Raw genomic sequence first — 17248 nt, forward strand, 5'->3', positions numbered from 1 at the left:
CTAAGAAGAAAGAGGAGCCTCTGGATCCGCCGGGGATCAGGGCAGGATGAATGGAGCGGCTGTTAGTTACAAGGAGTGCACATAAGTTACAAGTGCATGCTGAGCTGCACTACCACAGCATAGCACTCCTCTCATTAAGCTGCACTGCTAAGATTGCTAAATTAAGCCCATTGTTAGTAAGCAAGTTATTGTTAGTAAGCCAAATACATTCTAGAATGATGGATTTAGATGACAAAAATTTACCACAAGTATATAGTAGTGATGGCTAACCTTGGCACTCCAGCTGTGGTGGAACTACAAGTCCCATGAAGCATTGCAATACTCTGACAGCTCTAAGCATAACTCAGGTAGGCAGAGGCATGATGGGATTTGTAGTTTTGTCACAGCTGGAGTGCCAAGGTTAGCCATCACTGGTATATAGCATAACTCCTAATATGAAAAGTCTGTGAGCAGTGACACAGTCATAGCAACTACAGATATTCAATATTTAATGTTGATAACTCACCTGTTCTGCTCTCTATAAGCGGGTTCTCGTCTATAGCTGTCCCCATCATGTCATCCTCTTCCATAGACTGCTGATCACTCCTCACATATGTCTCCTCTTCTTCTTCCTCCTTAATCACGCTTATTATTAAACCTTCTTCCATAGACTGCTGATAACTGCTCACATATGTCTCTTCCTCTTCCTTTTTAATTTTCCCCATTATGTCACCCTCCTCTGCAGACTGCTGATCACTCCTCACATACGTCTCTTCCTCTTCCTTTTTAATTGTCCCCATCATGTCACCCTCCTCCATAGACTGCAGATCACTCCTCATATACGTCTCTTCCTCTTTAATTGTCCCCATCATGTCACCCTCCTCCATAGACTGCTGATCACTCCTCACATACGTCTCTTCCTCTTCCTTTTTAATTGTCCCCATCATGTCACCCTCCTCCATAGACTGCAGATCACTCCTCATATACGTCTCTTCCTCTTCCTCTTTAATTGTCCCCATCATGTCACCCTCCTCCATAGACTGCTGATCACTCCTCACATACGTCTCTTCCTCTTTAATTGTCCCCATCATGTCACCCTCCTCCATAGACTGCTGATCACTCCTCACATACGTCTCTTCCTCTTCCTTTTTAATTGTCCCCATCATGTCACCCTCCTCCATAGACTGCTGATCACTCCTCACATACGTCTCTTCCTCTTCCTTTTTAATTGTCCCCATCATGTCACCCTCCTCTATAGACTGCAGATCACTCCTCATATATGTCTCTTCCTCTTCCTTTTTAATTGTCCTTACCATGTCACCATCCTCCATAGACTGCTGATCACTCCTCACATACGTCTCTTCTTCTTCCTCTTTAATTGTCCTCACCATGTCACCATCCCCCATAGACTGCTGATCACTCCTCACATAAGTCTCTTCTTCTTCCTCTTTAATTGTCCTCACCATGTCACCATCCCCCATAGACTGCTGATCACTCCCCGCATACATCTCTTCTTTAATTGTCTTCATCATGTCACCCTCCTCAACAGACTGCTGATCACTCCTCTCCTGTTCTTTGAGCGCAGATCTAAAATTTGAAAAGAATAAAAAATTATAGCTGGAAGATATTAGCACTAAAAATCAGAGCACATATAAAAAAAAAATATTGACTGCTCCCCCATATTCATCTCTGTACTAATCCCTCCACTGCTCCCCCATACTCATGTCTGTACTAATCCCCCCACTGCTCCCCCATACCCATGTCTGTACTAATCCCCCACTGCTCCCCCATACCCATGTCTGTACTAATCTCCCCACTAATCTCCCCACTGCTCCCCCATACCCATGTCTGTACTAATCCTCCCACTGCTCCCCCATACCCATGTCTGTACTAATCTCCCCACTGTTCCCCCATAGCTATGTCTGTACTAATCTCCCCACTGCTCTCCATACCCATGTCTGTACTAATCTCCCTACTGCTCCCCCATACCCATGTCTGTACTAATCCCCCCACTGCTCCCCCATACCCATGTCTGTACTAATCCCCCACTGCTCTCCATACCCATGTCTGTACTAATCTCCCCACTGCTCCCCCATACCTATGTCTGTACTAATCCCCCCACTGCTCCCCCATACCCATGTCTGTACTAATCTCCCCCACACCCATGTCTGTACTAATCTCCCCACTGCTCCTCCATACCCATGTCTGTACTAATCTCCCCACTGCTCCCCCATACCTATGTCTGTACTAATCCCCCCACTGCTCCCCCATACTCATGTCTGTACTAATCTCCCCACTGCTCCTCCATACCCATGTCTGTACTAATCCCCCCCCCCACTGCTCCCCCATACCCATGTCTGTACTAATCCCCCCACTGCTCCCCCATACCCATGTCTGTACTAATCTCCCCACTGCTCCTCCATACCCATGTCTGTAGTAATTCCCCCACTGCTCCCCCATACCCATGTCTGTACTGTTCTCCCTACTGCTCCCCATACCCATGTCTGTACTAATCCCCCACTGTTCTCCATACCCATGTCTGTACTAATCTCCCCACTGCTCCCCCATACCCATGTCTGTACTAATCCCCCCACTGCTCCCCCATACCCATGTCTGTACTAATCCCCCACTGCTCCCCATACCCATGTCTGTACTAATCCCCCACTGCTCTCCACCCCCATGTCTGTACTAATCTCCCCACTGCTCCCCCATACCCATGTCTGTACTAATCCCCCCACCACTCCCCACATACCCATGTCTGTACTAATCCCCCCACTGCTCCCCATACCCATGTCTGTACTAATCTCCTCACTGCTCCCCCATACCCATGTCTGTACTAATCCCCCCACTGCTCCCCCATACCCATGTCTGTACTAATCTCCTCACTGCTCCCCCATACCCATGTCTGTACTAATCCCCCACTGCTCGCCCATAACCATGTCTGTACTAATCCCCCCACTGCTCCCCCATACCCTTGTCTGTACTAATCCCCCCACTGCTCCCCCACACCCATGTCTGTACTAATCCCCCCACTACTCCCCCATGCCCATGTCTGTACTAATCTCCTACACTGACATGCACAATACAACCTGTAACGTCCAGCAGACATACATTTGCTGGTTTATAACTAAAACCACAAAATTACCTCTTCCAACAGAGTCTCCTCAATTCCTGTAACGTCTTTTCCTGCTGCGTTACATCACTTCCTATCTTTAGCATAATTACTTCCTGTTTGTGTGTTCGCCATCTTGTGGTGAATAAGCTAACTGCAGCCTCTCTTTGTGAAATCACCTGCATTCAGCCATCTAATAATATTATTATCGTTACTACTATTTTCTGTTGCTGCACAACATCCTCATCTACAGACACAACATATGCATGAATAATAATAATTAACTACAATAATTATTCTCCCCAGACTGGAGATGTTGAGCTGTGTTATCATTTGCATGTGTCTCTGTAGTTACAAGAAGTGTCAGTTTCTTGCACCAGGCTGGGAAGAAGAGGCAGAATTACGTGTACATATTTGCATAAATCACAATTTCCATGTGACTGTAACAGGTTGGGAGGGAGGCATGATCCAGCCTCCCGCAGCAGCCTGCCTGTGTTCCGATGTGAGCAGAAGTCAGGATGGAGAGCGGCTGAGGAATTAAACAGGGGAGCAGAGTACAGTCACCGTGGGACTTGCTTCCAATACAAAAGTGAGCAGTTACAAATCAGAAGTCAAGCCCCACGGTGACTACTCTCCTCTTTCCTTACAAACATTCCCTGCACCTGCGCTGTGTCGGCTTCCCCCACACTTCTCCTGTGATTCTGCCTCCCAGCATACTCCACTCTCCTCTGCCCGGTGTTCCGACGTGATAACCTACACGTCGAATTTGCCTACATCCACTATCAAACGTATACAAGGAGGGTTAGGGTTAGGGTTGGGGGAGGGGAAGGGATAGTAAAAGTCTATGGGATGTAGGTTAGTTCGACGTGTAGGATAAAGTGTTGGAGCACCGGCTGTCACACTCCAGCAGCTGTGCCCTCTGACCTTCCCTTGGCCTCTCCACCTAAACACCGCACAATTACCGGAGGAAGGGACAGACACCTGCTGCAGGCACAGTGCCTCCGGAAGGTAAGGCATGGGGAGAAGCAGAGCACACAGGCTCAGTACTCCCCTCACCGCAGCAGCAGCAGCAGCTATCCATCCACATTCCACACACCTAAAGTAAATACAGGAAAAATGTGAAGTAATAGAAAAGTAGTAAAGTAATAAACTTTTCCATATCTTCCACTGTCCGGAATTCAGCGAGACTGCCTCGGGTTGGAAGGTATGTCCCTCTGTCCTGTGGCACCCCCCTGTGTCCCGTCACAGCCCATTTAGCTTGTTGTGAGTTGTGCAAAACAGCTCTGCACTATCCCAGGACATTCACAAACACATGAGAGCAACACACTGGCCAGCAAGGACCCGGCTCTCCTCTGCAGGCTGACTAGTAAGTGCCTCTTTCTCGGTGTTTCAAAAAATGCTATTTTAAAGATTTTCTTTATTTCCTTTTAGTTTACATGATTAAGTTCAAACATTAATAATCAGATGTGATAATTTTCACTAATTGCAGTCATATAAACAACTATTTTTTGTCAATAATCTTTACTGGTATTTAACAATAAACAGAAGTAGTGTATACATACAGCATGTGCCTTCCAAATAGCATAAAGAGTCGTATTGGTCCAAGAAATCTCATACCTGAACAAAAAATAAAAGTTAAACAAATGTTGAACAATATTTGAGACAGATGAAAACAGATAACAAGTCAGTAGGTTGGACAACAAGGGGCCAACCAAAAATAATTGGGAGTAGATATATCTATCTCTTACCAGAAGTAGAGTAAGGTATAACCTATTGATAACATATAAGAAAGAATTCTTAAATTCTACTATATTATTAATTAAACTAGTAACCAGTAGCAGGGAACCAGATCTCATGCCTGAGTATAGTCAGATAGATCTGGATATAGCAAAAAGTGAGATCTGCTAGAACAGAGGGAAAACTAAGGCAAGGGAAGGGGGGAGGGATGAACCTCTACACCGCTCATAAATCTTCAATCAGTTAATTGGGCTGTGCTGTAAGCATAAAAAATGTATTCATGTTATTTGGCCCATCTGTCTTGCCAAGTGTTTTGATTGCTCCGGGACACCAAATGTTCCATTTTAAGATTATAGTCAACAAGGTTAGTTACAAGGGAAATGGAGGGGATATTAGGCTAGTTCCAATTTGACACAAGTAGATGTCTAGCTGCACATATTATGTAGGTGATGGCTAATGTTAATTGCACAGGAACTAGTCTAGATCTATGAGGAAGAGGGCTCACAGAGGTGAAGGAGGAATACATTCTTCTACTATTGCAGACATGAGTTTAAACATTTGAGAAGCAGAGGATATGAAGAAGTGTGCCTGTGTGAAGGCATTCTCTCCAGCAGTCAGAGGATATGTAGAAGTGTGCCTGTGTGAAGGCATTCTCTCCAGCAGTCAGATTATATGTAGAAGTGTGCCTGTGTGAAGGCATTCTCTCCAGCAGTCAGAGGATATGTAGATGTGTGCCTGTGTGAAGGCATTCTCTCCAGCAGTCAGATTATATGTAGAAGTGTGCCTGTGTGATGGCATTCTCTCCAGCAGTCAGAGGATATGTAGAAGTATGCCTGTGTGAAGGCATTCTCTCCAGCAGTCAAATTATATGTAGAAGTGTGCCTGTGTGAAGGCATTCTCTCCAGCAGTCAGAGGATATGTAGATGTGTGCCTGTGTGAAGGCATTCTCTCCAGCAGTCAGATTATATGTAGAAGTGTGCCTGTGTGAAGGCATTCTCTCCAGCAGTCAGAGGATATGTAGAAGTGTGCCTGTGTGAAGGCGTTCTCTCCAGCAGTCCGAGGATATGTAGAAGTGTGTCTGTGTGAAGGCATTCTCTCCAGCAGTCAGAGGATATGCAGAAGTGTGCCTGTGTGAAGGCCTTCACTCCAGCAGTCAGAAGATATGTAGAAGTGTGTCTGTGTGAAGGCATTCTCTCCAGCAGTCAGAGGATATGTAGAAGTGTGCCTGTGTGAAGGCATTCTCTCCAGCAGTCAGATTATATGTAGAAGTGTGCCTGTGTGAAGGCATTCTCTCCAGCAGTCAGAGGATATGTAGAAGTGTGCCTGTGTGAAGGCATTCTCTCCAGCAGTCAGATTATAAGTAGAAGTGTGCCTGTGTGAAGGCATTCTCTCCAGCAGTCAGAGGATATGTAGAAGTGTGCCTGTGTGAAGGCGTTCTCTCCAGCAGTCAGAGGATATGTAGAAGTGTGCCTGTGTGAAGGCATTATCTCCAGCAGTCAGAGGATATGTAGAGGTGTGCCTGTGTGAAGGCATTCTCTGTAAAAGTGTGCTTGTGTGAAAATATTCTCTCCAGCAGTCAGAGGATATGTAGAAGTGTGCCTGTGTGAAGGCATTCTCTCCAGCAGTCAGAGGATATGTAGAAGTGTGCCTGTGTGAAGGCATTCTCTCCAGCAGTCAGATTATATGTAGAAGTGTGCCTGTGTGAAGGCATTCTCTCCAGCAGTCAGAGGATATGTAGAAGTGTGCCTGTGTGAAGGCATTCTCTCCAGCAGTCAGATTATAAGTAGAAGTGTGCCTGTGTGAAGGCATTCTCTCCAGCAGTCAGAGGATATGTAGAAGTGTGCCTGTGTGAAGGCGTTCTCTCCAGTAGTCAGAGGATATGTAGAAGTGTGTCTGTGTGAAGGCATTCTCTCCAGCAGTCAGAGGATATGTAGAGGTGTGCCTGTGTGAAGGCATTCTCTCCAGCAGTCAGGGGATATGTAGAAGTGTGCCTGTGTGAAGGCATTCTCTCCAGCAGTCAGAGGATATGTAGAGGTGTGCCTGTGTGAAGGCATTCTCTCCAGCAGTCAGGGGATATGTAGAAGTGTGCCTGTGTGAAGGCATTCTCTCCAGCAGTCAGAGGATATGTAGAGGTGTGCCTGTGTGAAGGCATTCTCTCCAGCAGTCAGAGGAAATGTAGAGGTGTGCCTGTGTGAAGGCATTCTCTCCAGCAGTCAGGGGATATGTAGAGGTGTGCCTGTGTGAAGGCATTCTCTCCAGCAGTCAGAGGATATGTAGAAGTGTGCCTGTGTGAAGGCATTCTCTCCAGCAGTCAGAGGATATGTAGAAGTGTGCCTGTGTGAAGACATTCTCTCCAGCAGTCAGAGGATATGTAGAAGTGTGCCTGTGTGAAGGCATTCTCCCCAGCAGTCAGATTATATGTATAAGTGTGCCTGTGTGAAGGCATTCTCTCCAGCAGTCAGAGGATATGTAGAAGTGTGCTTGTGTGAAGGCATTCTCTCCAGCAGTCAGAGGATATGTAGAGGTGTGCCAGTGTGAAGGCATTCTCTCCAGCAGTCAGAGGATATGTAGAAGTGTGCCTGTGTGAAGGCATTCTCTCCAGCAGTCAGAGGATATGTAGAGGTGTGCCTGTGTGAAGGCATTCTCTCCAGCAGTCAGGGGATATGTAGAAGTGTGCCTGTGTGAAGGCATTCTCTCCAGCAGTCAGAGGATATGTAGAGGTGTGCCTGTGTGAAGGCATTCTCTCCAGCAGTCAGAGGAAATGTAGAGGTGTGCCTGTGTGAAGGCATTCTCTCCAGCAGTCAGGGGATATGTAGAGGTGTGCCTGTGTGAAGGCATTCTCTCCAGCAGTCAGAGGATATGTAGAAGTGTGCCTGTGTGAAGGCATTCTCTCCAGCAGTCAGAGGATATGTAGAAGTGTGCCTGTGTGAATACATTCTCTCCAGCAGTCAGAGGATATGTAGAAGTGTGCCTGTGTGAAGGCATTCTCCCCAGCAGTCAGATTATATGTATAAGTGTGCCTGTGTGAAGGCATTCTCTCCAGCAGTCAGAGGATATGTAGAAGTGTGCTTGTGTGAAGGCATTATCTCCAGCAGTCAGAGGATATGTAGAGGTGTGCCAGTGTGAAGGCATTCTCTCCAGCAGTCAGAGGATATGTAGAAGTGTGCCTGTGTGAAGGCATTCTCTCCAGCAGTCAGAGGATATGTAGAAGTGTGCCTGTGTGAAGGCATTCTCTCCAGCAGTCAGAGGATATGTAGAAGTGTGCCTGTGTGAAGGCATTCTCTCCAGCAGTCAGAGGATATGTAGAAGTGTGCCTGTGTGAAGGCATTCTCTCCAGCAGTCAGATTATATGTAGAAGTGTGCTTGTGTGAAGGCCTTCTCTCCAGCAGTCAGAGGATATGTAGAAGTGTGCCTGAGTGGAGGCATTCTCTCCATCAATCAGAGGATATGTAGAAGTTAGTGTTGGGCGAACATCTAGATGTTCGGGTTCGGGCCGAACAGGCCGAACATGGCCGCGATGTTCGGGTGTTCGACCCGAACTCCGAACATAATGGAAGTCAATGGGGACCCGAACTTTTGTGCTTTGTAAAGCCTCCTTATATGCTACATACCCCAAATTTACAGGGTATGTGCACCTTGGGAGTGGGTACAAGAGGAAAAAAAAATTTAGCAAAAAGAGCTTATAGTTTTTGAGAAAATCGATTTTAAAGTTTCAAAGGGAAAACTGTCTTTTAAATGCGGGAAATGTCTGTTTTCTTTGCACAGGTAACATGCTTTTTGTCGGCATGCAGTCATAAATGTAATACATATAAGAGGTTCCAGGAAAAGGGACCGGTAATGCTAACCCAGCAGCAGCACACGTGATGGAACAGGAGGAGGGTGGCGCAGGAGGAGAAGGCCACGCTTTGAGACACAACAACCCAGGCCTTGCATGAGGACAAGAAGCGTGCGGATAGCATGCTTTGTACCACCATGCAGTCATAAATGTAATAAAGATAAGTGGTTCAATAAACAGGGACCACGCGGCAACGCTAACCCAGCAGCAGCACACGTGATGGAACAGGAGGAGGCGCAGGAGGAGAAGGCCACGCTTTGTGAGACACAACAACCCAGGCCTTGCATGAGGACAAAAAGCGTGCGGATAGCATGCTTTGTACCGCCATGTAGTCATAAATGTAATAAAGATAAGAGGTTCAATAAACAGGGACCACGCGGCAACGCTAACCCAGCAGCAGCAGCAGCAGCAGCACACGTGATGGAACAGGAGGAGGCGCAGGAGGAGAAGGCCACGCTTTGTGAGACACAACAACCCAGGCCTTGCATGAGGACAAAAAGCGTGCGGATATAGCAGCAATGCTTTTTGCCGCCATGCAGTCATAAATGTAATACAGATGAGAGGTTCAATAAACAGGGACCGGAAACGCTAAACCATCCCAGATGTTCATCGGTCATGTTACTTGGTTGGGGTCCAGGAGTGTTGCGTAGTCGTTTCCAATCCAGGATTGATTCATTTTAATTTGAGTCAGACGGTCTGCATTTTCTGTGGAGAGGCGGATACGCCGATCTGTGATGATGCCTCCGGCAGCACTGAAACAGCGTTCCGACATAACGCTGGCTGCCGGGCAAGCCAGCACCTCTATTGCGTACATTGCCAGTTCGTGCCAGGTGTCTAGCTTCATGCCCGGTTTCAGGTCCAGCGGTGCCAGCCACAAATCCGTCTGTTCCTTTATTCCCCTCCAAATTTCCTCCCCTGTGTGCTGCTTATCCCCAAGGCAGATCAGCTTCAGCAACGCTTGCTGACGCATGCCAACAGCTGTGCTGCACTGCTTCCACGATCCTACTGCTGCTGGTGCTGGGTTAGCATTTCCGGATGAGGTACAGCTTTGAGATGCGTTGGAGGAGAAGGAGTCAGAGAGGTAGGTGCTGCTGTTGTTATCCAGCTGTTTGCGGCGTGGGCAACACCCGCGCCGTAGCAGGTGAGGAATCGCTGCCAGGCTCCACAAGGTTCACCCAGTGCGCGGTAAGGGAGATGTATCGACCCTGGCCGAACGCACTCGTCCAGGTGTCAGTGGTGAGGTGAACCTTGCAGGCAACGGCATTCTTCAAGCTTCGGGTTATTTAGCTGACCACGTGCTCATGCAACTCAGGCACTGCAGAGCGCGCAAAGTGGTAGCGGCTGGGAACCACGTAACGTGGGATGGCCACTGACATCATGCCCTTGAAGCTGTTTGTCTCCACCACTCGATATGGCAGCATTTCGCAGGCCAGAAGCTTGGCTATGCTGGCTGGCTGTTACTGCCACGGCCCGGGGGTCATTTGCTGGCAATTTCCTCTTGTGCTCAAACATCTCAGAAACAGACAACTCAACCGTAGCGCTGCACACCGAAGGGCTGTTGGTTGTTGTGTTTGATGAACACTGGGAGACCTCAAGAGCACTAGTCCGGAAAGTGACAGTGTCAGCATCGTCTGATGTTTGTGAATGTTGTGAACCACGCAATGGCTGGGCTACTGCTGCTGCTGAGGCGGGTCTGGTGGTGAGTCTGGTGAACCCAAGGGAGGCAGTGTTGCTGGTGGTACCCTGTCCTGCCGCGTTTGCCCACAGAGTGGGATGTTTGGATAGAATGTGGCGGCTCATGCTGGTGGTGGAGAGGTTGTTAATACTTTTCCCCCTGCTCAGGCGGGTCTTGCACACCTTGCAAATCGCCATGGTAACATCCTCAGTGCAGTCTTCAAAGAAAGCCCAGACTTTAACTGGCTGAGGACTCGGACCTCGTGCGTGATGTGCTGGTGCTGCTTAACCCACTGCTGGACGCTTGAGAGGTCATCCAAGTAATTATCTGGTCCTGTTCTTTTGGATCTGTGAGGGTTGTTGTCCTGGACAACATGGGCAGTATTGAGTGGGTTTTCTTGGGTGCTCCCCTGTGGCCTGTACGTGAACCGTCAGGGGAAACACCTCTTCCCTTGCCCCTCCCTCTTTCACCGGATTTCTTCCTCATTTCACTTATCCTTAAAGTACACGCTGACTGGCAGCAGTACAGTGGCAGTACAGAAATGCTATACAGTGGTGGGTGAGCGGTGTACCACTATTGTCAGCAGTGACACAGAGCACAATGCTATACAGTGGCGGGTGAGCGGTGTACTACTGTTCCCAGCAGACACAGAGTGGAAGTAAACACAATGCTATATAGTGTGGCTGAGCCGTGTACACAGAGTGGCATTAAACACAATGCTATATAGTCTGCTATATAGTCACCCCGAACAGGGTGATGTTCTGCAGAACCCGAACAGTGGCAAACACTGTTCGCCCAACACTACTGGGAGGGAACGCAGATTTTAGTACCTAAACACACGATACAACATGTTTTCCGGGGTCGGACTCTGAGGCACATACAGATGGTCCCGATCATCATCCTCATCATACAACTCTTCTCCTGAGTCTGACCCACCCACCACCTCTGCCACCCCAACATCCCCAGACACAGACCCCTCATCGTCCTCAACATTAACTTGGGATGCTGGCCTGAGCCAGACCTCCTCCTCCACATCAGGCCCCATCATCTCCTCAATGGCAGCCCTCATTAATCGCTCTGGCGACGGACTGATGGACACAACGTTCTCCTCCGGGGAGGGCTGCTGCTGACCACTGGCTGCTGGGGTGGATGTTATAGCTTGCGTGGGGCGTTGGCTGTTGCTGTTGTTGGGAGTGCTGCTCACAGCGGAGGTCTCTGGGGAACTCATGTTGAGCTCATATAGTGGTTGACGGTGAGTGGAGTATTACTGATCCCAGCAATATACACACTGACTGGCAGAGTACGCAATGCTATATAGTGTGGCTGAGCGAGGTACACAGAGTGGCAGTAAACAGAATGCTATATAGTGTGGCTGAGCGAGCGGTGTACCACTATTCCCAGCAGACACAGAACAGTGAACAGAATGCTATATAGTGTGGCTGAGCGAGCGGTGTACCACTATTCCCAGCAGACACAGAACAGTGAACAGAATGCTATATAGTGTGGATGAGCGAGCGGTGTACCACTATTCCCAGCAGACACAGAACAGTAAACAGAATGCTATATAGTGTGGCTGAGCGAGCGGTGTACCACTATTCCCAGCAGACACAGAACAGTGAACAGAATGCTATATAGTGTGGCTGAGCGAGCGGTGTACCACTATTCCCAGCAGACACAGAACAGTGAACAGAATGCTATATAGTGTGGCTGAGCGAGCGGTGTACTACTGTTCCCAGCAGACACAGAACAGTACACAGAATGCTATATAGTGTGGCTGAACGAGCGGTGTACTACTGTTCCCAGCAGACACAGAACAGTACACAGAATGCTATATAGTGTGGCTGAACGAGCGGTGTACCACTATTCCAAGCAGACACAGAACAGTGAACAGAATGCTATATAGTGTGGCTGAGCGAGCGGTGTACCACTATTCCCAGCAGACACAGAGTGGCAGTAAACAGAATGCTATATAGTGTGGCTGAGCGAGGTACACAGAGTGGCAGTAAACAGAATGCTATATAGTGTGGCTGTGCAAGCGGTGTACTACTATTCCCAGCAGACACAGAGTGGCAGTAAACAGAATGCTATATAGTGTGGCTGAGCGAGGTACACAGAGTGGCAGTAAACAGAATGCTGAGCGAGCGGTGTACTACTATTCCCAGCAGCGACACACAATGACTGGGGGGGACCCTGGCTAGCGTGGCTGGAGCGCGAACTACCCTGCCTGCCTACCCAAAGCTAAACCCACAGACAAATGGCGGAGATATGACGTGGTTCGGGTATTTATTTACCCGAACCACGTGACAGTTCGGCCAATCAGAGCGCGTTCGGGTCCGAACCACGTGACCCGTTCGGCCAATCACAGCGCTAGCCGAACGTTCGGGGAACGTTCGGCCATGCGCTCTTAGTTCGGCCATATGGCCGAACGGTTTGGCCGAGCACCGTCAGGTGTTCGGCCGAACTCGAACATCACCCGAACAGGGTGATGTTCTGCAGAACCCGAACAGTGGCGAACACTGTTCGCCCAACACTAGTAGAAGTGTGCCCGTGTGAAGGCATTCTCTCCAACAGTCAGAGGATATGTAGAGGTGTGCCTGTGTGAAGGCATTCTCTTCAGCAGTCAGAGGATATGTAGAAGTGTGCCAGTGTGAAGGCATTCTCTCCAGCAGTCAGAGGATATTTAGAAGTGTGCCTGTGTGAAGGCATTCTCTCCAGCAGTCAGAGGATATGTAGAGGTGTGCCTGTGTGAAGGCATTCTCTCCAGCAGTCAGAGGATATGTAGAAGTGTGCCTGTGTGAAGACATTCTCTCCAGCAGTCAGAGGATATGTTGAAGTGTGCCTGTGTGAAGGCATTCTCCCCAGCAGTCAGATTATATGTAGAAGTGTGCCTGTGTGAAGGCATTCTCTCCAGCAGTCAGAGGATATGTAGAAGTGTGCCTATGTGAAGGCATTCTCTCCAGCAGTCAGGGGATATGTAGAGGTGTGCCTGTGTGAAGGCATTCTCTCCAGCAGTCAGGGGATATGTAGAAGTGTGCCTGTGTGAAGGCATTCTCTCCATCAGTCAGAGGATATGTAGAAGTATGCCTGTGTGAAGGCTTTCTCTCCAGCAGTCAGATGATATGTAGAAGTGTACCTGTGTGAAGGCATTCTCTCCAGCAGTCAGAGGATATGTAGAAGTGTGCCTGTGTGAAGGCATTCTCTCCAGCAGTCAGAGGATATGTAGAAGTGTGCCTGTGTGAAGGCATTCTCTCCAGCAGTCAGAGGATATGCAGAAGTGTGCCTGTGTGAAGGCATTCTCTCCAGCAGTCAGAGGATATGTAGAAGTGTGCCTGTGTCAAGACATTCTCTCCAGCAGTCAGAGGATATGTAAAAGTGTGCCTGTGTCAAGGCATTCTCTCCAGCAGTCAGAGGATATGTAGAGGTGTGCCTGTGTGAAGGCATTATCTCCAGCAGTCAGAGGATATGTAGAAGTGTACCTGTGTGAAGGCATTCTCTCCAGCAGTCAGAGGGTATGTAGAAGTGTGCTTGTGTGAAGGCGTTCTCTCCAGCAGTCAGAGGATGTGTAGAAGTGTGCCTGTGTAAAGGCATTCCCTCCAACAGTCAGAGGATATGTAGAGGTGTGCCTGTGTGAAGGCATTCTCTCCAGCAGTCAGAGGATATGCAGAAGTGTGCTTGTGTGAAGGCATTCTCTCCAGCAGAGGATATGTAGAAGTGTGCCTGTGTCAAGACATTCTCTCCAGCAGTCAGAGGATATGTAAAAGTGTGCCTGTGTCAAGGCATTCTCTCCAGCAGTCAGAGGATATGTAGAGGTGTGCCTGTGTGAAGGCATTCTCTCCAGCAGTCAGAGGATATGTAGAGGTGTGCCTGTGTGAAGGCATTCTCTCCAGCAGTCAGAGGGTATGTAGAAGTGTGCTTGTGTGAAGGCATTCTCTCCAGCAGAGGATATGTAGAAGTGTGCCTTTGTGAAGGCATTCTCTCCAGCAGTCAGAGGATATGTAGCAGTGTGCTTGTGTGAAAGCATTCTCTCCAGCAGTCAGAGGATATGTAGAAGTGTGCCTGTGTGAAGGCATTCTCTCCAGCAGTCAGAGGATATGTAGAAGTGTGCCTGTGTGAAGGCATTCTCTCCAGCAGTCAGAGGATATGTAGAAGTGTGCCTGTGTGAAGGCATTCTCTCCAGCAGTCAGAGGATATGTAGAAGTGTGCCTGTGTGAAGGCATTCTCTCCAGCAGTCAGAGGGTATGTAGAAGTGTGCTTGTGTGAAGGCATTCTCTCCAGCAGTCAGAGGATGTGTAGAAGTGTGCCTGTGTAAAGGCATTCTCTCCAACAGTCAGAGGATATGTAGAGGTGTGCCTGTGTGAAGGCATTCTCTCCAGCAGTCAGAGGATATGTAGAAGTGTGCTTGTGTGAAGGCATTCTCTCCAGCAGTCAGAGGATATGTAGAGGTGTGCCTGTGTGAAGGCATTCTCTCCAGCAGTCAGAGGATATGTAGAGGTGTGCCTGTGTGAAGGCATTCTCTCCAGCAGTCAGAGGGTATGTAGAAGTGTGCCTGTGTGAAAGCGTTCTCTCCAGCAGTCAGAGGATGTGTAGAAGTGTGCCTGTGTGAAGGCATTCTCTCCAACAGTCAGAGGATATGTAGAGGTGTGCCTGTGTGAAGGCATTCTCTCCAGCAGTCAGAGGGTATGTAGAAGTGTGCTTGTGTGAAGGCATTCTCTCCAGCAGAGGATATGTAGAAGTGTGCCTTTGTGAAGGCATTCTCTCCAGCAGTCAGACGATATGTAGCAGTGTGCTTGTGTGAAAGCATTCTCTCCAGCAGTCAGAGGATATGTAGAAGTGTGCCTGTGTGAAGGCATTCTCTCCAGCAGTCAGAGGACATGTAGAAGTGTGCCTGTGTGAAGGCATTCTCTCCAGCAGTCAGAGGATATGTAGAAGTGTGCCTGTGTGAAGGCATTCTCTCCAGCAGTCAGAGGATATGTAGAAGTGTGCCTGTGTGAAGGCATTCTCTCCAGCAGTCAGAGGATATGTAGAAGTGTGCCTGTGTGAAGGCATTCTCTCCAGCAGTCAGAGGATATGTAGAAGTGTGCCTGTGTCAAGACATTCTCTCCAGCAGTCAGAGGATATGTAAAAGTGTGCCTGTGTCAAGGCATTCTCTCCAGCAGTCAGAGGATATGTAGAGGTGTGCCTGTGTGAAGGCATTCTCTCCAGCAGTCAGAGGGTATGTAGAAGTGTGCTTGTGTGAAGGCATTCTCTCCAGCAGTCAGAGGATATGTAGAAGTGTGCCTGTGTCAAGGCATTCTCTCCAGCAGTCAGAGGATATGTAGAGGTGTGCCTGTGTGAAGGCATTCTCTCCAGCAGTCAGAGGATATGTAGAAGTGTGCCTATGTGAAGGCGTTCTCACCAGCAGTCAGAGGATATGTAGAAGTGTGCCTGTGTGAAGGCGTTCTCTCCAGCAGTCAGAGGATATGTAGAAGTGTGCCTGTGTGAAGGCGTTCTCTCCAGCAGTCAGAGGATATGTAGAAGTGTGCCTGTGTGAAGGCGTTCTCTCCAGCAGTCAGAGGATATGTAGAAGTGTGCCTGTGTGAAGGCATTCTCTCCAGCAGTCAGGGGATATGTAGAGGTGTGCCTGTGTGAAGGCATTCTCTCCAGCAGTCAGGGGATATGTAGAAGTGTGCCTGTGTGAAGGCATTCTCTCCATCAGTCAGAGGATATGTAGAAGTATGCCTGTGTGAAGGCATTCTCTCCAGCAGTCAGAGGATATGTAGAAGTGTACCTGTGTGAAGGCATTCTCTCCAGCAGTCAGAGGATATGTAGAAGTGTGCCTGTGTGAAGGCATTCTCTCCAGCAGTCAGAGGATATGTAGAAGTGTGCCTGTGTGAAGGCATTCTCTCCAGCAGTCAGAGGATATGCAGAAGTGTGCCTGTGTGAAGGCATTCTCTCCAGCAGTCAGAGGATATGTAGAAGTGTGCCTGTGTCAAGACATTCTCTCCAGCAGTCAAAGGATATGTAAAAGTGTGCCTGTGTCAACTATTCTCTCCAGCAGTCAGAGGATATGTAGAGGTGTGCCTGTGTGAAGGCATTCTCTCCAGCAGTCAGAGGATATGTAGAAGTGTGCTTGTGTGAAGGCATTCTCTCCAACAGTCAGAGGATATGTAGAGGTGTGCCTGTCTGAAGGCATTCTCTCCAGCAGTCAGAGGGTATGTAGAAGTGTGCTTGTGTGAAGGCATTCTCTCCAGCAGAGGATATGTAGAAGTGTGCCTTTGTGAAGGCATTCTCTCAAGCAGTCAGAGGATATGTAGCAGTGTGCTTGTGTGAAAGCATTCTCTCCAGCAGTCAGAGGATATGTAGAAGTGTACCTGTGTGAAGGCATTCTCTCCAGCAGTCAGAGGATATGTAGAAGTGTGCCTGTGTGAAGGCATTCTCTCCAGCAGTCAGAGGATATGTAGAAGTGTGCCTGTGTGAAGGCATTCTCTCCAGCAGTCAGAGGATATGTAGAAGTGTGCCTGTGTGAAGGCATTCTCGCCAGCAGTCAGGGGATATGTAGAAGTGTGCCTGTGTCAAGACATTCTCTCCAGCAGTCAGAGGATATGTAGAGGTGTGCCTGTGTGAAGGCGTTCTCACCAGCAGTCAGCGGATATGTAGAAGTGTGCCTGTGTCAAGACATTCTCTCCAGCAGTCAGAGGATATGTAGAAGTGTGCCTGAGTGGAGGCATTCTCTCCATCAGTCAGAGGATATGTAGAAGTGTGCCCGTGTGAAGGCATTCTCTCCAACAGTCAGAGGATATGTAGAGGTGTGCCTGTGTGAAGGCATTCTCTTCAGCAGTCAGAGGATATGTAGAAAAGTGCCAGTGTGAAGGCATTCTCTCCAGCAGTCAGAGGATATGTAGAAGTGTGCCTGTGTGAAGGCATTCTCTCC

At 48.6% G+C, this 17248-nt stretch overlaps 1 protein-coding gene across 1 annotated transcript; it reads right to left on the reverse strand.

Annotated features, from left to right (window-relative positions):
• Window positions 1-505: 505 nt before the first annotated feature.
• LOC137543888 (golgin subfamily A member 6-like protein 7) lies at window positions 506-3198 on the reverse strand (the record flags this gene model as incomplete). The annotated part of the gene is made up of 2 exons (XM_068264959.1): window positions 3125-3198; window positions 506-1566 (listed from the first exon to the last, which is right to left on the reverse strand). Coding segments are annotated over exons 1-2 (1135 nt in total), but the record flags the coding sequence as incomplete, so codon positions are not given.
• Between the last annotated feature and the right edge of the window lie 14050 nt (window positions 3199-17248).

The sequence above is a fragment of the Hyperolius riggenbachi genome, unplaced genomic scaffold (genome assembly GCF_040937935.1).
Source record: "Hyperolius riggenbachi isolate aHypRig1 unplaced genomic scaffold, aHypRig1.pri scaffold_305, whole genome shotgun sequence".
NCBI lineage: Eukaryota > Metazoa > Chordata > Amphibia > Anura > Hyperoliidae > Hyperolius > Hyperolius riggenbachi.